This window comes from Pan paniscus, chromosome 18 (genome assembly GCF_029289425.2).
Source record: "Pan paniscus chromosome 18, NHGRI_mPanPan1-v2.0_pri, whole genome shotgun sequence".
Classification (NCBI taxonomy): domain Eukaryota; kingdom Metazoa; phylum Chordata; class Mammalia; order Primates; family Hominidae; genus Pan; species Pan paniscus.
In genome coordinates this window covers 91,691,936-91,708,017 of record NC_073267.2, presented here as the reverse complement: position 1 = coordinate 91,708,017, position 16,082 = coordinate 91,691,936, and the positions used below count along the sequence as shown (strand labels likewise).

Here is a 16,082-nt window from a genome sequence, read left to right as displayed (position 1 = left end):
GAACAGATCCCATCACTCAGCCATTTTCTTGTGGACTGCAGCAGGCAGCCGGTGGTAGTTAAAGTACATTGAACTGAGCAGGCTGCCTGTGGGTAGGGCTTCTCTTTGGGCCCTTATGGAATAATTTGCCTTTGAGTTAAAATCCTTTTCAGAATCTCATGAATAGTTTCTTACATTTCCAGCTCATCTTCCATGGACATCAGTTACCTGGATCATTAGAGGTAGAATCTTCTTGGCCAGAAAAGAAATCCTGTTCACTGCACAGGTCGTGCAACAGAAGGCTTAACTGATCAAGGTTTTCATTGCTTTTATTCAATGAGGTTTGGAACATGAGAGGCCAAAAATGAGGAGCACATTTTGGGGAATCCTCTATAAAGAATATAAGTTAAGAAAGTTGTCCAAGATGAAAATAATGGGAAATTACCCCAACTCATGCCAGTTGGGTCTTAAGAAATGTCCTTGATGGCAGGCTTGAAGAAAAGATGTCACAGATTAGCGTCTTCCCAGAGTGTGAATAGGGCACATTCTCCTACATGCAAACACACATGCGCACACACACAATACCCTTACACACATACCCCAGCTCCTATGAGTAAAACTTGCTGTTGCTGACTCTCTTCTCTCTTAACCTGAAATAAAACAGATTTCACCATCAGCAGTGGGGCATAAGAAATGGGCTACGTGCTGAACTCTGTAACATTTCTCTTTCTGTACATTTGCCAGTCCTTCATAGCTGGATGATATAGGGCTGAGTGTCAGAGAGGCAGACTCCAAGTTCCTGGTAAGACATTGAGACTCAGAGAGGTTAAATCTCCTCAATGGTAAAATAGAGTAAGAGCTACTCTGCAGGCTGACATGAAGATTAAATGAGAATAATGGGAGTAAAGGAGGCAGCCCAGTTTCTCGTTGGTGGCTACTATTAGGATTTTTGTCTGGATGATTCTTTCTTAGAAGATTTAGACATATTATGAAACACTTGGCAACCCCGGCCGCCCCGCACCCCATTACATGCCTGTAGCACAACCACAAGCATCCCTGTTGGGGGATCTTGACCCAATCTAGAGCCGCTGGACTAGCCCATTCTTGGAAACACAATAAGTACTCCTTAAAAGTCAGTGGTCATCATTTATTTTCACTATTAAATTGAAGTGTCCTTCTAGAGGAAACAGTTCTACTTAGAGGAAGTGGCAAGCGCCTAAGGTATTACTGTAGGTTAATTTCTAGAACAAAGAGAACTAGAGTCAAGGGTGCCAAAGGATTTTTTTTTTTTTTTTTTTTTTTGACAGAGTCTCCCTCTGTTGCCCAGGCTGGAGTGCAATGGTGTGATCTCGGCTCACTGCAACCTCTGCCTCCCAGGTTCAAACGATTCTCCTGCCTCAGCCTCCCAAGTAGCTGGGATTACGGGCGCCTACAACCATGCCTGGCTAATTTTTGTATTTTTAGTAGAGACAGGCTTTCTCCATATTGGGCACGCTGGTCTTGAACTCCTGACCTCAGGTGATCCAACCACCTCAGCCTCCCAAAGTGCTGGGATTACAGGCATGAGCCACCATGCCTGGTCTGTGAGCCACCATGCCCGGCCAAGGATTTCTGAAGAAAGCAACTCAGAGGGCTTTCCAGAAGCCTGGCCCGTGGTGCCCAACATCACTGTGCCTAGAGACCCCCCAAAAGTGTGCAGGTGGAGGGGCTGACCTACCTCTTGTTGCATTTCTCCTGGTACAGCTGGAGCTGGTTCTCATTAACACTGAACTCTTTAACCAGGGCATCCCGGTTGGCATTGCGCAAGTTCTGGTGTGTGTCATACAGAAAGAGCTGGTTGTTCAGTTCTTCTTGCCGCCTCCTCAGCTGGCGACAGGAGGAGTAAAGTTCCTCTTCGCTCTCCTGGAGGATGCAGGGGAGAGAACAACCATGTGGTGACCACACCTTCCAAACCAAAATGTGAACCTGGCATCTCACAAGCATGCCCAAAGGGAGCATGGGGCAGAAGTTTTGCAACTTGGATTAGCCCAGAAGAGCCAGGGCCTATTTTAACCACAGAAAGATAAAACACAATTATTTATTGTGTGGGAAGCAAGCAGTTTAAAAAGTGCTTGCTCTTTACACTGTTGCTTTATTGCAAAACATTGAAATAATGACTGCATTTCCTGTAGATCCTATTTCTTAATCTAACCCAGTTTTCCCTTGGTCTACATGTCACCTTCTGGCCTTTATCTGACTGCAAAAGTGTCTAAGCAGCTGCATGCTTAAAGTGGAACCCAGAAGAGGAGAAAAAACAGCATGACATGAGAACAAAAAGGCATGCAGGAGGCAGATAATTTAAAACCTTTTAAGGGCCTTAAAAGGCAAGGTAACAAGCTGCAAGGTGGATGAACCTTGAAAACATTATGCTAAGTGAATGAGCCCAACTCTAAAAGATCACAAATCACACGATGCCATTTATATGAAGTGTCCAGAACTAGCAAAATCACAGAGACAAAGTAGATTAAAGGTCACCAGGGTCTGGGGGATGGAGTGAGTGGCAGCAGCTAATGAGCGTGAGATTTCTTTTTGGGTGTTGGAAATGTTCTAAAATTGATTGTGGCCATGACTGTACAACACGTAATAGGCTATAAACCATTGAATTGTACACTTTAAATGAGTGATTATATGATATGTGGTTATATGAATTATCTCTCAAAGCTGTTACCCAAAAAAGCCAAGGTATCATAAATTACATCTTGCAGAGATGGGCATGTGCCTCACCTGTAGCCAGTAATGATTTCTACTTCCCCCACCAGTACAACCTCCAGGCACATGACCCAAGCAAGGCCAACTAGACGCATCCGTGGGACTTTCGTTGGTGCTCTTGGTAGAGTTTCTTTTCTTGGGATCAGCTGAAAGAGTAAGTGTGGTCCTGTCATGGCCACGTTGCTATTGGGTCAAGAAGTTTGGAATGTGCCAGAAAAAGAGGAAAACAGCCACTGAGTGCGCACAGAGATTCAGCCATGACTGAAACAAGACCTACCCCTAAACTTTTCAGTTGCAGGAACCAAAATAGTCCATTATGCTAGGGGAGAAAAAAAGACAAAAGCCACTCAGGGTAGGGAGTTTGGGTTTCAATGCAGGGGGAGGATGAGGATGTTTTACCTCATCTGTTTCAGAGGATCCCTGACTACTCTGTGAAGCTTGGCTTTGCAGGAGGGTCAAGTCAATTGGCCTTTCCCGATGGAGTTCAAGTGAAAGACTCCTGTGCTACAAAAACGTCTGTTGAGGTGCACAAACAAGATCCTTTGTCATTTACTTTTAGAAAAACACGGACTCAGACCATACTCTGCAAGGTTTTTTCCTCCTTTAATGACCTAACAAAACAGTCCCCAGGGTAACAGCTGGAACTGTGACTTTGGAGAAGGGGGACAGAAGATGATTATTCCAGCTGTTTGCAAAGGTTGAAGAGTAAGCAGAGGTTAAATGGGCTGTCCTTGGTGATTAAGTGAATGTATCAAGTGAGGCACTGGGAAGAGTCAGTAATGACTTCACTTAGTAATGACTTTCCTCCCTATTAAGAATAAAGCATATTAAAAAGTCAGGAAACAATAGATGCTGGCAAGGCTGTGGAGAAATAGGAACACTTTTACACTGTCGGTGGGAATGAAAATTAGTTCAACCATTGTGGAAGACAGTATGGTGGTTCCTCAAGGATCTAGATCCAGCAATACCATTTGACTCAGCAATCCCATTACTGGGTATGTACCCAAAGGAATATAAATCATTCTACTATAAAGACCCACGCACATGTAAGTTTACTGCAGCACCATGTACAACAGCAAAGACATGGAACCGACCCAAATGCCCATCAATGATAGACTAGATAAAGAAAATATGGTACATATACACCATGGAATACTATGCAGCCACAAAAATGAATGAAATAATGTCCTTTGCAGGGACATGGATGAAGCTGGAAGCCATCATCCTCAGCCAGCAAACTAACACAGGAATGGAAAACCAAATACCATATGTTCTCACTCATAAGTGGGAGTTGAACAATGAGGACACAGGGAGGGCAACAACACACACCATGGCTAGTTGGGGGGTGGGGAATGCATGTGGGACTTAAAACCTAGATGACAGGTTGACGAGTACAGCAAACCACCATGGCACACGTATACCTATGTAACAAACCTACACGTCCTGCACTTGTATCCTGGAACTTAAAGTAAAATTTTACAGAATAAAGTTCAGAGAAAAGTTAAGAAAAAAAAAAAAAAGAAAAGAATCAAGTCGCCAGGCGCAGTGCCTCAGGCCTGTAATCCCCAGCGCTTTGGGAGGCTGAGGTGGGAGGACTGCTTGACCAGGAGTTCAAGACCAGCCTGGGCAACATAGCAGGACCCTGTTACTATAAAAAATGAAAGAAATTAGCCAAGCATGGTGGCATACCCTGTACTCCCAGCTATTCAGGAGGCTGAGAGGGTAAGATCACATGAGCCCAGGAGGTTAAGGCTGCAGTGAGCCACGATCATGCCACTGTACTCCAGCCTGGGCAAGACAATGAGACCCTGTCTCAAAAAATAAAGCAAAATGAAAACCCCATTTAAGTCTTAATACTATACCATGAAAGGTCTCTCTTTCCCTTTTCTGCACCTAGAAGAAAATGGCTTCTGTTGTTTTATTCTATATAATGAGTATTTGTTATTCAGGTGCAAGTTCAAAATTCACCTTTTCTATGAATGCTTCTATAACTGCAACCCTTTATCACCTTTTCTGAGTGCCAAAATATTTGCAGCTATATTATATACTGTAGTCTTGGGTACACTGTATATATATGAGATATAATGCACATTCAGAAAAGAACATAAAAGATAGAAACAGTTTAGTGAATAACTCCTCTACAGCAAATGAACCAGCCCTGTTGACTTGAGGAACCACCACTCTAGTCAAGAGAAAGCATTTTGTGATACTTATTTCCTGGATTTCTTTTGAGTCTGAGTTTTCACTTAAAAATTTAGTTTGTTTTATTAGAAAATAAAGGAAGCTTTTGGTAATAAGTTTTACCTGGCCTGAGACAAAATCTTTATGGCATTCTCTGCCTTTAGTTTTTTCCTGTTTGTTTGTTGGGGGGAAAAAATACACAAAAAATAAAGTTTTTTCCCCACCAATACCTTTTAAATTGTTTTATGTTGGAAGCTTAAGCTTACAAAAAAGGCACAGTAATAGTACAATGTTCTCACATACCCCAACCACCCAGACTCCACAGTGTTAACATCTCGCACAACCACAGTACAAGTATCAAAACTAAGAAATTAATATCGGTGCAATACTAAAACTACAGATCTTATTCATATTTCACTGGGTTTTCTACCAATCTCCTTTTCCTGTTCCCACATCCAATGCGGGATCCCACAGAACCTTTAGTCATTGTGCTGCCTTAGTCTCCTACAATCTGTATGGTTTCCTCATTCCTCCCTCAGGACACTTTGGAAGAGTACTAGTCGGTTATTTTGTATGAATGTCCAGCAACTTTTGTCTGGTGTCTTCTTATAATTTGTTTGAGGCGATGCAGTTTTGGCAAGAATGTCACCCTGCTCAGCGTCTCACATCAGGAAGTACGTGATTTCAACGTGCCTTATTCCAGGTGGTTGGTAACGTTGATCATCTGATTAAGATGGTGCCTGCAGGGTCTATCCGCTGTAAAGCTGCTATTTTTTTCTTTCTAATTGGTAAATTTCTTGGCGGAAGACACTTTTGGGACAATGGAAATATATTTCTCCTCCAACTTTCATTTTGCATTCATCAGTAGGTCTTACTGCAGCAGTTAGTACTATGCTGTTTCAATAGTGATTTTCTAGTTCCCTCATTCCTTCTACATTTATTAATCAGAATTCATTTGTAAGGAAGAGCTATCTCTTCTCTCTCATGTATTCATTCATTCACAGACATGTGGCTATTTCATTCTGTGTGCTAGAATCCGATATTATCATTATTTTGCTATGCAAATTGTTCCAGCTGTGGCCATTGGGAGCACTCCCTGGTTGGTTCCTAGGCCCCTTTGATGTGCTTCCACCATTTTTTCAGCACTTCTTTATTTACTGAAATGTTAAGATGCTCCAGGTCCTTTTTATATTTTATTTATCCCAAGTCTGGAAATCAACCACTTGTCTAAGGAGCCCTGATTTCTTTTTATTGGCATATGATATTTAGCAATATCTGGAATTGAGAAACCAATGACTGGGGTGTCATAAGTTCTAGGCACTCAGCAGAGTGAGCTAGGATATGTATGTATTTGTAGTAACATGTAAACACACACATTTATTCATCTATGTGTGAATATATATATAAATATATATGTAACTTGAGTTTATATTGATACCTCCAATTCCAGTCAAACATTAATTTTCGAAGGGTTGGTATAAATTTCTACTTGTTCACATGGTGTTTTGTTTTTTAATAAGATTTTATGTTTTTTCTTAAATAAGTTCTGTACCTTTACTTAAATTACTCCTAAATGTGTTATGGTTTTTGTCAGTATCACAAATGGGATTTCCCATTTGTCCCTTCCTCCCACACCACATTTCTGTTTGTTACTTCTAGAACAGACAGAAGTGGTTACATTCAATAAATACAAGACAAATAAACATCAGTCTCTTTAAAATTGAAGTCTTCCTGTTTTGTAAACTATACAGTCAGAATTTGTACAGTTTACATTTGTATAGAATAGAGATCACTTGACCTTTTTTCTACAATTATACTGATTATTTCATTTGGCTGTTTACATTTATGGCATCTACTAGTTTATGCTTTTTTCATATTTAATTTGTTGCTAACTGTGCTGGTGTTAAACCATCCTTGCATTCCAGAATAAATGCTTAGTTGTAATATATTGCTCTTCTAGTAAACAGCTGAACATTTGCTATTTTTTGAAGTTTAACATCTATATTCACACATGACATTGGTCTACGGCTGAATGAGGTTAGGGGAAAGCTAGGAGTACTATCTTTCTCCAATTTTGATATGAAAGTTGTATAGCTTCAAGACAGAGGAAAGATTTCCATTGTTCTTCTTACTTTGGTGGAGTAAAACTGGAATTACGTTATTTAAATGAAGACAAAACTAAGCTATAAAACCATCTAGATCCTAAACCTGTTTTATCTAATAGGTGTTTTAACTTTTCTATTGCTTTTCAGAACAATTTTAGCCTATTTACATTCTTTAAGGTAATCATCCATTTGCTGTAGTTTATTATTTGGGGTTCAGTCTCCTTTCCAGTATTTACTCTTACATGTTTTTCCTCTTTATTCTTTTATTAAGTAGGCAAAGAGTTTAACTGGTCTTTTGAGGGCTGGACACAGTGGCTGACACGTGTAATTCCAGCACTTGGGGAGGCTAAGGCAGGAGGATCTGAGAGCAGCCTAGGCAGCAAAGCAGGGCCCTGTCTCCACACACACACAAATTTTAAATTAGCCAGGCATGGTGGCATATGCCTGTAGTCCCAGCTATTCAGGAAGATCACTTGAGCCCAGGAGGTCAAGGCTGCAGTGAGCCATGATCACACCACTGTACTCCAGTCTGGGTGACAGAAAAAAACACTGTCTCAAAACAAAATTTGGCCTTTTTGATAAACCAGAATGTTTTATTCTTTCTATCCTTTTATTTTTATTTGTGTTTTATTCAATTGGTTTCTATCTCTTTTATTCCTTTGTTCTATTTTATTGGTGTTTTAAAAGTTCTGAAGATGAATACTTAGTAGTACATATGTCTTCATTCTTTGTGAAGTTTTAAGGCAAGCACTTTCCTCTTCTAAATGTAACTATGGCATAAATGTTTTACTTTCTAAGTAATTTACTTGTTTTAGTATATTTAGAAAATTATTATCTTCAAATTGTGAGCAATTTTGCCATCTTTTTGTATCTTTTGAATCTAGTCAGGTTACAGCCAATGACTTATGAAATCATTATTTTTAAAAAATGTATTAAAGTTTTCTAACAAAGAATGCAATCAAATTTATAAAGTTTGAGACATAGAAGAAAACAGTGTATGTTATCCATTTGTAGGACACAAAGTTGTATATTTCTTAAGGCAAATTATTTTGATATTATGTCTTTGCTGATTTCTTATATACAAGACTTTCCAAGTTCTGAAAGATTTTTTCTTTATACAGTTGTCTTTGTATTTGTAGGAATTTTTGTCTTATATACTTAGGTACTATGGTATTTGCTAATGACTTTTATATCCCTTTAGAAAACAAGCATTTTATCATCACATACTGTTCGTCTTAATACACTGTAGTACTTCTGATCGTAAATTCTAGATTGATGTTAACTTTTCCTTCCCAATTTTCCCAGTAACTCTTCCATCCATTCCTATTTGTTTTATTTACCTTGCCTTTGGGCCTATTCTTGTAAACACTGCAGGTAGATTTCTTTTCTAATAGGAGGATTCAGCCTATTCACCAAATTAAATGTAAGTTCTTATCCATTTCACTTCAATTACTACACATTTTACTTTGCTTTAACTTCTTCTGATTCTTTACTTTACCTTATTTTTACTCTCTTGGTCAAGTTTATGTTGATCTCCTTTTTTCCTCCTTATTTCTTCTCTGTTTTTCAATTCTTACAGTGGTTACCCTCAGTTTAACAATGCTAACTAAAATCACAGTTTCCTTTAACATCAGATGTAGCATTAAATCTCCCTCTGCAGTATAGTTTATTTACTAACTGATTCCCTAGTCGTCAAAGTTGAAATAACCTTTAGAATACTTTTATTTTACCTTTCCATGCCTTTGCTTTGTTGATACTTGATTATTTTTTAGCTTTTGATTGGCATTTTTTATCATGGTATATTTCTTCCAATTCAAAAATCCTTATTTGATATTTACCATGACAAAATTTTTATCACACTGTCATCATCCCGTAAGATGTAATTGTACTGCAAAATTAATTATTCACTGGTTTCCCTCTCTTCACCTCCCTATCTAAAAGTTTTCTTTTCTGACTAAAATAATCATAGATTCAGGGGCTGCCTCAAGATTTCCCTTGAGTAGGATACATGATATATCTAAAATATTGCATACCTTGAAATTCCTTGACATGTCGGGGGCTGGACACTGAATTATTCTGTCTTCCTAGTCCACATTCTACCCATTCTGGGAGTCTTTTAGTTTTCAGCACCAAAGAGGACAAGTCTGATATTAGACTTATTCAGTTTCCTTTATACACAACTAGTGTGCTGGAAGTACAGGTTTTAAAATTTATCCTTGGAACTTAATATTTTTACTAAAATATTACTGAGGGTATGGATGTGTTTTCTATTCATCCCACCTGCAACCAAGTGGGCCCTCACAAGCAGCAGATTAGAGAAACACTTCCTCATTCGCTATTTCATTAATAGCTCTGCACCGTCTGTTTAACTTTGTCCTTTGGGACATGCTTTCATATTAGGTCCTTGGCATCTGTCCTCCCAGCCCACCTTTTCCTTTCTTTCCATCTCATGGTGGGGTTGCCCTAGATTGTGAGACATTTCCTTCCCATTATCTTTGGTGTCACTAATGCAGATCTCTTTATATACCGAATTTTTTAATGCAACAAATCAGGTCTTTTCTTTGAATTCCAGAAAGCTTTCTGCAGTGCTCTCCTTGGATGTCTTTGAAAGATCCTATGAGTTACATGTTACAGTTCTCATCATCTGAGGTTTCCACTGGCTCAGTTTCAACTGCCAGCCACTTGTTCCAGGTGTGTACCTTAGTCTGTCTTCCTCTTTTTCCACTGCATGCTCATGGTTTTGTGTGTTCAGTAGTCATGTCAAACTCTTGGGTCATGGATGTTAAACACAGCAGTTTTTGCTCTTTGGAGCCAGCATTAGGCAAACTGACCACCTTTAGCTGATGAGGCATAAGGAGGGCCTTTGTGTCCCTCCAGGTCTCCCCAGGTATAAGGAAATCTTTCCCAACCTCAAAAACCAGGACCAGCTCAGTGCCAGAGTGCAGCTCCCAGTCCTGGACCTCCAGGATTCTAAAGTGTGCACTATTCTACAAAAGGATTCAAGCATCTGCTCTAGGATAAGCCTTAATCTAGTGCACAACATCCTGGGTTTTCTTTCACTCTAATGAAGGGCTTCTCTACCCCTTGCAGGTTAGCTCCTACCCAGCACAAAACAGAACCCAGTCCACCCAGGATCAGTACTAAACAGGTCGTGGGGCAGCCAGTTTTCTCAAATGTGCCCTCCAGAAATGGCCAGTTTGCCCATGGAAGATGATGACTATTTAAGCTTTCCTATTTTCCCCAGTCCCATTCTTTGGGATCTCACTATGTTTAATCATTCCAGTGGAGGCGTATTCCAGTTAATGGCAAGATGGGATATAATACATCAACTTAAGAGAAACTATTTACTTGCAGAGAACAATTTGACATGCAGGTAAAAATACATGGTCCTTTTTTCTTTGATTTATTATTCCATTGCTAAATATCTACCCTTGGGAAATAATTTTTAATCAGAAAATATTACATGAAGACCTATATTATTTATAAAGTAAAGAACTGCCAACGACTTAACTCTCCGTTAGTAGGAGAATAAGTGAATTAGGGACCTATACCTGATGAAACAGGCATCAATGGCTTTGAAAATCATTTAAAGTCATCTGTGAAGTAGAAAAGGGCACCTGTATGAATCTGACTATGGAAATATCATATACAAAAAATCATAAGGCAATGGAAATCTACCAAGATGGTAACGGTCATTAGATACAGGCTATTTGGGGGACTCTTTTCAACTCCCCCACCTTTCTTACATCTTAAATAAAATACAGTAGGTAATAAAATGCTGCTAAAAATACTCTTTATAAACTAAACATACTGCTAACAAAGTAAAGGACTGCGACTTGATAAAGTAATTGTGACATGTAAATGGCTTCTTCAGAAGGTGTGTAAAGTGGCTTATTGACAGTTTTCTGGGGCTGTAAACTCTATCTCAGCAAAGGTTTTATGAGTAAACTCCATCTTAGCCCTTACTGGATCAATCATTTGCTCAGAAAAGTCTGCCTTGAGGCTGTTTACCAGAGTTTCTCCCTGGCTTCCAGAGGATATGGTGATAAATAAAAGGTATGACCGTGGGCATTAAGGAGAAAGCCCAGGTCTACCGAATGCAATTCAGCTCGGCTTCCAAGAGCGACTCTTCATCCCAGTGTGGACAGAAATGCCAAGCTGCACCTGTGAGTGGCACAGAACCAGGTGACAGATGTGGAATTAAATGAAATCTCAAGACCTAGCAGCTGAACTAAAGAAAACTTTCAGAAAGCAGATTTGTGAGCGTCGACTTTCCATGTAGAACCCCACACAACGCCCCTGGCTCCCTACAGTGGCAGCCCCGGCATTAAGCTTCCCTCATCAAGGAAGTCAAATCTGCATCAACACAATTTTCTTTTAAATATACTAATTTTCTCTGCTGCTGGTGATACCTAATCAGTTAAATTATTTATAATGTTTCCGGTTGTTTACAACAGCCTTGCAGAGCAGCGGGCCTAGGCAAATGCTGCCCTACCACAATCTAAAACCATTTTTATCACTTGACTTTTCTGTGAAGTATCTGCGGAGGGGTTTTATGTATAGAGAGAAGCAGCACTGGTTCCCTTTCCCCGGGCAATAGATGCACAAATCCCAGATCTTCAGTGAGCTGGGGAGGGATGAGCTTCACTAAGCAAAGGGTCTTCATGCTCACTGGTTTAAGGCTTCTGCTAAAGCCCAGGTTTTACAGTTTTACCATTCAGCTAAATTAATTGATCCCACTAATTCTATATCTGAGTATTGATCCTAAGGAAAGAATTCTGGCGTAAAGGAGGAAAAAGGTACTCACCTAAAGCTGTGCATGATCGCCTTATTTGTAAATGGATTCCATCTAAATGCTCAGCTTGGGGTGTGATTAATTTATGGTCATTCTACTTGATTGGAGGCTATCAGACTTTTTGATAGGATTCCTAAAGAGGCACTGGCACCAAAAAGCATCCAGAAAGGATGAGTCTATCTAGGAAGGCATCATCTGGCCTGGCTCTTGCTGAAGTGAAACTATGAGGAACTTATAAGTACCGGCACCCTTTCCTACACTGCCTACACAGAATCACACAGCATTCTCCAGGAAAGGAGGTTGCTGGGAGGGAAAACCCAGGACACTCTGGGGAATTAGCAAAAAGGAATTCTTGTATGATGTCTCATGCTTGCGCTAGATAATTCTCAATGGGCTTAAGTCCATCTGCCAATTGTATTCACAGGCCGTTTCTACCCTCACCAGCAGGCATAGCTCAGGGAACCCTTACTGGTGTTTTTCCACTCACCAGGACTGGCCGCATCTCACAGAAAACCAGGAGGGAAGCCAGCTCTATGTCCTCGCTGTACCCATTCTTCAGAGGAACGGACCTGAATCCTGAAGCAGAACAAGGAGGAAAATGCAAAGGCAGGTAATTAATGTCAGACCTTAGATTTTTTGGGGAGGCTACCTCGGGATCATAGGCCTAGTTCAAAGGGTAGAGAAGTCAGTGCCCCATGCTGGGGGCTGACTTTGTGGAAGCCAGAGGTCCTAACCTGATGGTTAGGGACAGAGGCCGGCAGCCATGACTGACTGGTCCATACAGGGAAGCAAGGTTAAAAATATCTACCATCTAGAAATAAAAATGATTCACTCAGAAGAAATTAAAACCCACAGAACATTCCACATTGAGTGTAGTGATTGCAGCTGTGGTTCAATTCCTTAAATACTCCTGAGACCAAAAGAGTAGTGAATCCTCATCCCTTTCCTCCACTTACAGCCTTACAAAGCACAGGACCAGGGAGTGTGTTTTATCTTTAAAGATTTCCATTGGGAGGAAATCTTTCTGTCCCTTAGTAGTTCATAGCAGCATTGATCTTCCTCCTCCTAAAGCCATTCCCTGTTTACAATTAGGACCTGTCTTTCACAGTCATTTAAATGTTTGTTTCTTTTTATTTGGGGCTGAGAGGGGCAAGTTGGAGCCGAATCTCCCCCACCCCCATTCAGTAATGTTTAAGGCAACACATCTCAAAGGTTGGTTTGCTGGCTTGTTTTAATTTAGTATAAAGGAACTCAGGGCTGAAACAGAACGGTCACTCCCACCCAATCCTCCTCTCTGTCCTAAAAGGAACCATGGTTAACAGTATCTTTCCCAAGATTGCCTATGCATATGTTTGAGCTGCTTTTAATCACAAATGATAGTGCCTTACCAGTTAGCATTGTATCTCAGAGATGGTTTCTGTGGTCCTAGTTTGTCTTGAAAGCATTTATATCATATCTACTGATTCTCCAAGACAAGTAATGCCCAAAATAGGACACTCCCACTGTTTCCTCTGTGCCTTCCACCATTCAGATTTTGGGCTTATTTCTCTTGGAACACTTTATACTCTCAGTTGATTTATCACCTTCAAACAATATCCCCTGAATCTCTCACTTTCCACTGCTTATGAAGAGGAAGGTCACATTCTTACACAAACCTGTTCCTTTTCTCTCCCCAATTTCTCCTTTTACACCCCTAAGGTGTATTATCATTTCTGTATGGACATGGTATATAATATTTGCATTCCATTTTGTAACCATAATTATCCCACAAAGGGAGGCTTATGTTTTTCTGGCATTTTAATATAAAATTCTTAAACATACAGCAACACTAAAAAAAATTACAAGGAGTACTTGTATACCCACCACCTAGATTGTATGAAACTTTTACTCTACAGTTGTCCCTTGATATCTATGGGGGACTCATTCAGGACCTCCCCAGATACCAAAATCCTTGGATGCTCAAGCCCCTGATATAAAATGACATAGTTGGCCAAGTATGGTGGCTCATGCCTGTAATCCTAGCACTTGGGGAGGGCGAGGCAGGAGGATCACTTGAAGCCAGGAGTTCAAGACTAGCCTAGGCAACATAGCAAGACCCCCATCTCTACAAGAAATAAAATAAAATAAAAAATTTAGCTGGGCACGGTGATGCACACCTGTAGTCCCAGCTACTAGGAAGACTGAGGCAGGAGGATTGCTTGAGCCCAGGAGTCTGAGGCTGCCATGAGCTATGATCACACAACACTGAATTTCAGCCTCAGTGACAGAGGGAAGACCCTGTCTCTAAATAATTAATTCAGTGGCGTAGTATTTGCATATAACCTATGCACATCCTCCCATATCCTTTAAATTATCTCTAGATTACTTTAATACCCAAGACAACATAAATACTGTGTAAATAATCGTTATACTGTATTAAGGAATAAGAAAAAAGTCTGCATATGTTCGATACATAATGTTTTCAAAAACATTTTCAACCCAAGCTTGGTTGGTTGAGTCCACAGATCCAGAGGGCTGACTGTACTTGTTTTGTCATGGATTTATCTACCCATCAATCCATCTTATTTATGTATACAATTCAAAGTATGACAAAGACATCAATATACTTTCCCCAGCATGCATCTTACCACCCAGAGCTCAGTATTAGTTTACAGTGTTCCTCTTCTGATACACAATTTCATACATAAGGAAATGTACAAATTTATATTTTTTAATGGCTGGATGCTCATCATCTTACTGAATTCTGTGGATGCCTTCATTGGCTAAATTTGTCCTCTTTTGTTCTCTTCAAAATGAGCCCATGGGACACAGAATTCCTGAGCTGTGCATGTTTGAGAGCATCCATCCTTTGATTTTATACTTGAGTGACAGTTTGAGGGGGTATAAAACCTGAATGTTTTATACCCACTCATTTCCTGGTAGGGTTTATGGAGACATTGCTCTCATTGAATATACTGCTGTAAAGAAGTTTTCTGACCTATTTTTCCCTACCGCTACAATGTGATTTTTGTTGCTAGTTTGTTTTTTGCCTTGATAGAGACTCTCAGAATTCTTGCAGTCTAGCCCAGTGATATGCCAACATTAATGCAAATGTGAATCACCTGTGAATCTTGTTAAAATGCAGATTCTGACTTGGGAAGTCTGGGGTGAGGCCTGAGATTCTGCATCTTTAATGAGCTAATCTGTGGACAGTGGGGAAGAAATCTATGAGAAATCTATGTTATGGTTTGGCTCTGTGTCCCCACCCAAATCTCATGTTGAATTGTGATCTCCACTGTTGGAGCTGGGGCCTGGTGGGAGGTGACTGGATAATGGGGGTAGACTTCCCACTTGCTGTTCTCATGATAGTGAGTTCTCACGAGATGGGGTTGTTTAATAAAAGTGTGTAGTACCTCCCCCTTCACTGGCTCTCTTTTCCTCCTGCTGGCCATGTAAATATGTGCTTGTTCCCCTTCTACCAGGATTGTAAATTTCCTGAGGCCTCCCCAGAAACAAAAGCCTGTACAGCCTGCAGAACTGTGAGCCAATCAAACCTCTTTTCTTTATAAATTACCCAGTCTCAGGTATGTCTTTATAGCAGTGTGAGAACGGACTAATACAGTCTAGCTGCTGATTGACTGTTAGAATGAACTGGAATGACTGTTTGCTCCATGGCGTTCCGGGAGGCTATCGGGTAGCCCCTACACTCCGATAGCATGCTTCCAGGCCAGACAGTACTATCTGACACTAGGCATGTGCCTCTTAAATCGGAGACATGAGCTCTGCCCCCATGACCAGCTGTCTCCAGCTCTATGTACCTTCCTCTCGCTGCCCAAGTCCCATTTTTATGCACTGGGCAGCCCTCCTTGTATATATAAAAAAAAAAACATAATTGTTTTTCTTCTTCTTGTTTCTAGTCATTTCACTGGGGAAAGGGAAATACAGACACCTTTTAAAGTAAGATCAATGCATCTGGCTTTGAGCGCCCAGTGAGAGGGCAGCCTGCAGAGGGGGAACACGGGGTTCGAAATTAGACATTCCTGGGTTTGAATCTCAGCTCTGGTCCTACAGGTGTGTGACCTTGAGCACGTTAAGTCATAGTCTCTCGGCCTCGAAGTGCTCAGAATTTTAAAACCAAAGATAAAACCCCTTTCACAGGATTACTGTGAGGATTAAAAGAGAAAGAGTTTAAGGTACCTAACACAATAAAGGCTGCTGCTTTCCTTCCTGCGCTCCAGCTGGTTTAAAAGCTTCAGTGCATCTCTAATGACAATGGGTGAAGTTTATTTTTTCAG

General features: G+C 40.4%; 1 protein-coding gene across 2 annotated transcripts in view; it reads right to left on the bottom strand.

Annotated features, from left to right (window-relative positions):
* Nucleotides 1–290: 290 nt before the first annotated feature.
* The window catches only part of PLCG2 (phospholipase C gamma 2), a 212,438-nt gene continuing 196,646 nt past the window's right edge, over nucleotides 291–16,082 (bottom strand). For both annotated transcript variants that reach the window (XM_055100814.2, XM_034940799.4), the window contains exons 31-33: nucleotides 12,296–12,384; nucleotides 1,697–1,881; nucleotides 291–629 (exon numbers count right to left, since the gene is read on the bottom strand). In XM_055100814.2, coding sequence (XP_054956789.1) covers nucleotides 587–629; nucleotides 1,697–1,881; nucleotides 12,296–12,384 — 317 coding nt within the window. In that variant the 3' untranslated portion in view covers nucleotides 291–586. The remainder of the gene's footprint in view (nucleotides 630–1,696; nucleotides 1,882–12,295; nucleotides 12,385–16,082) is intronic.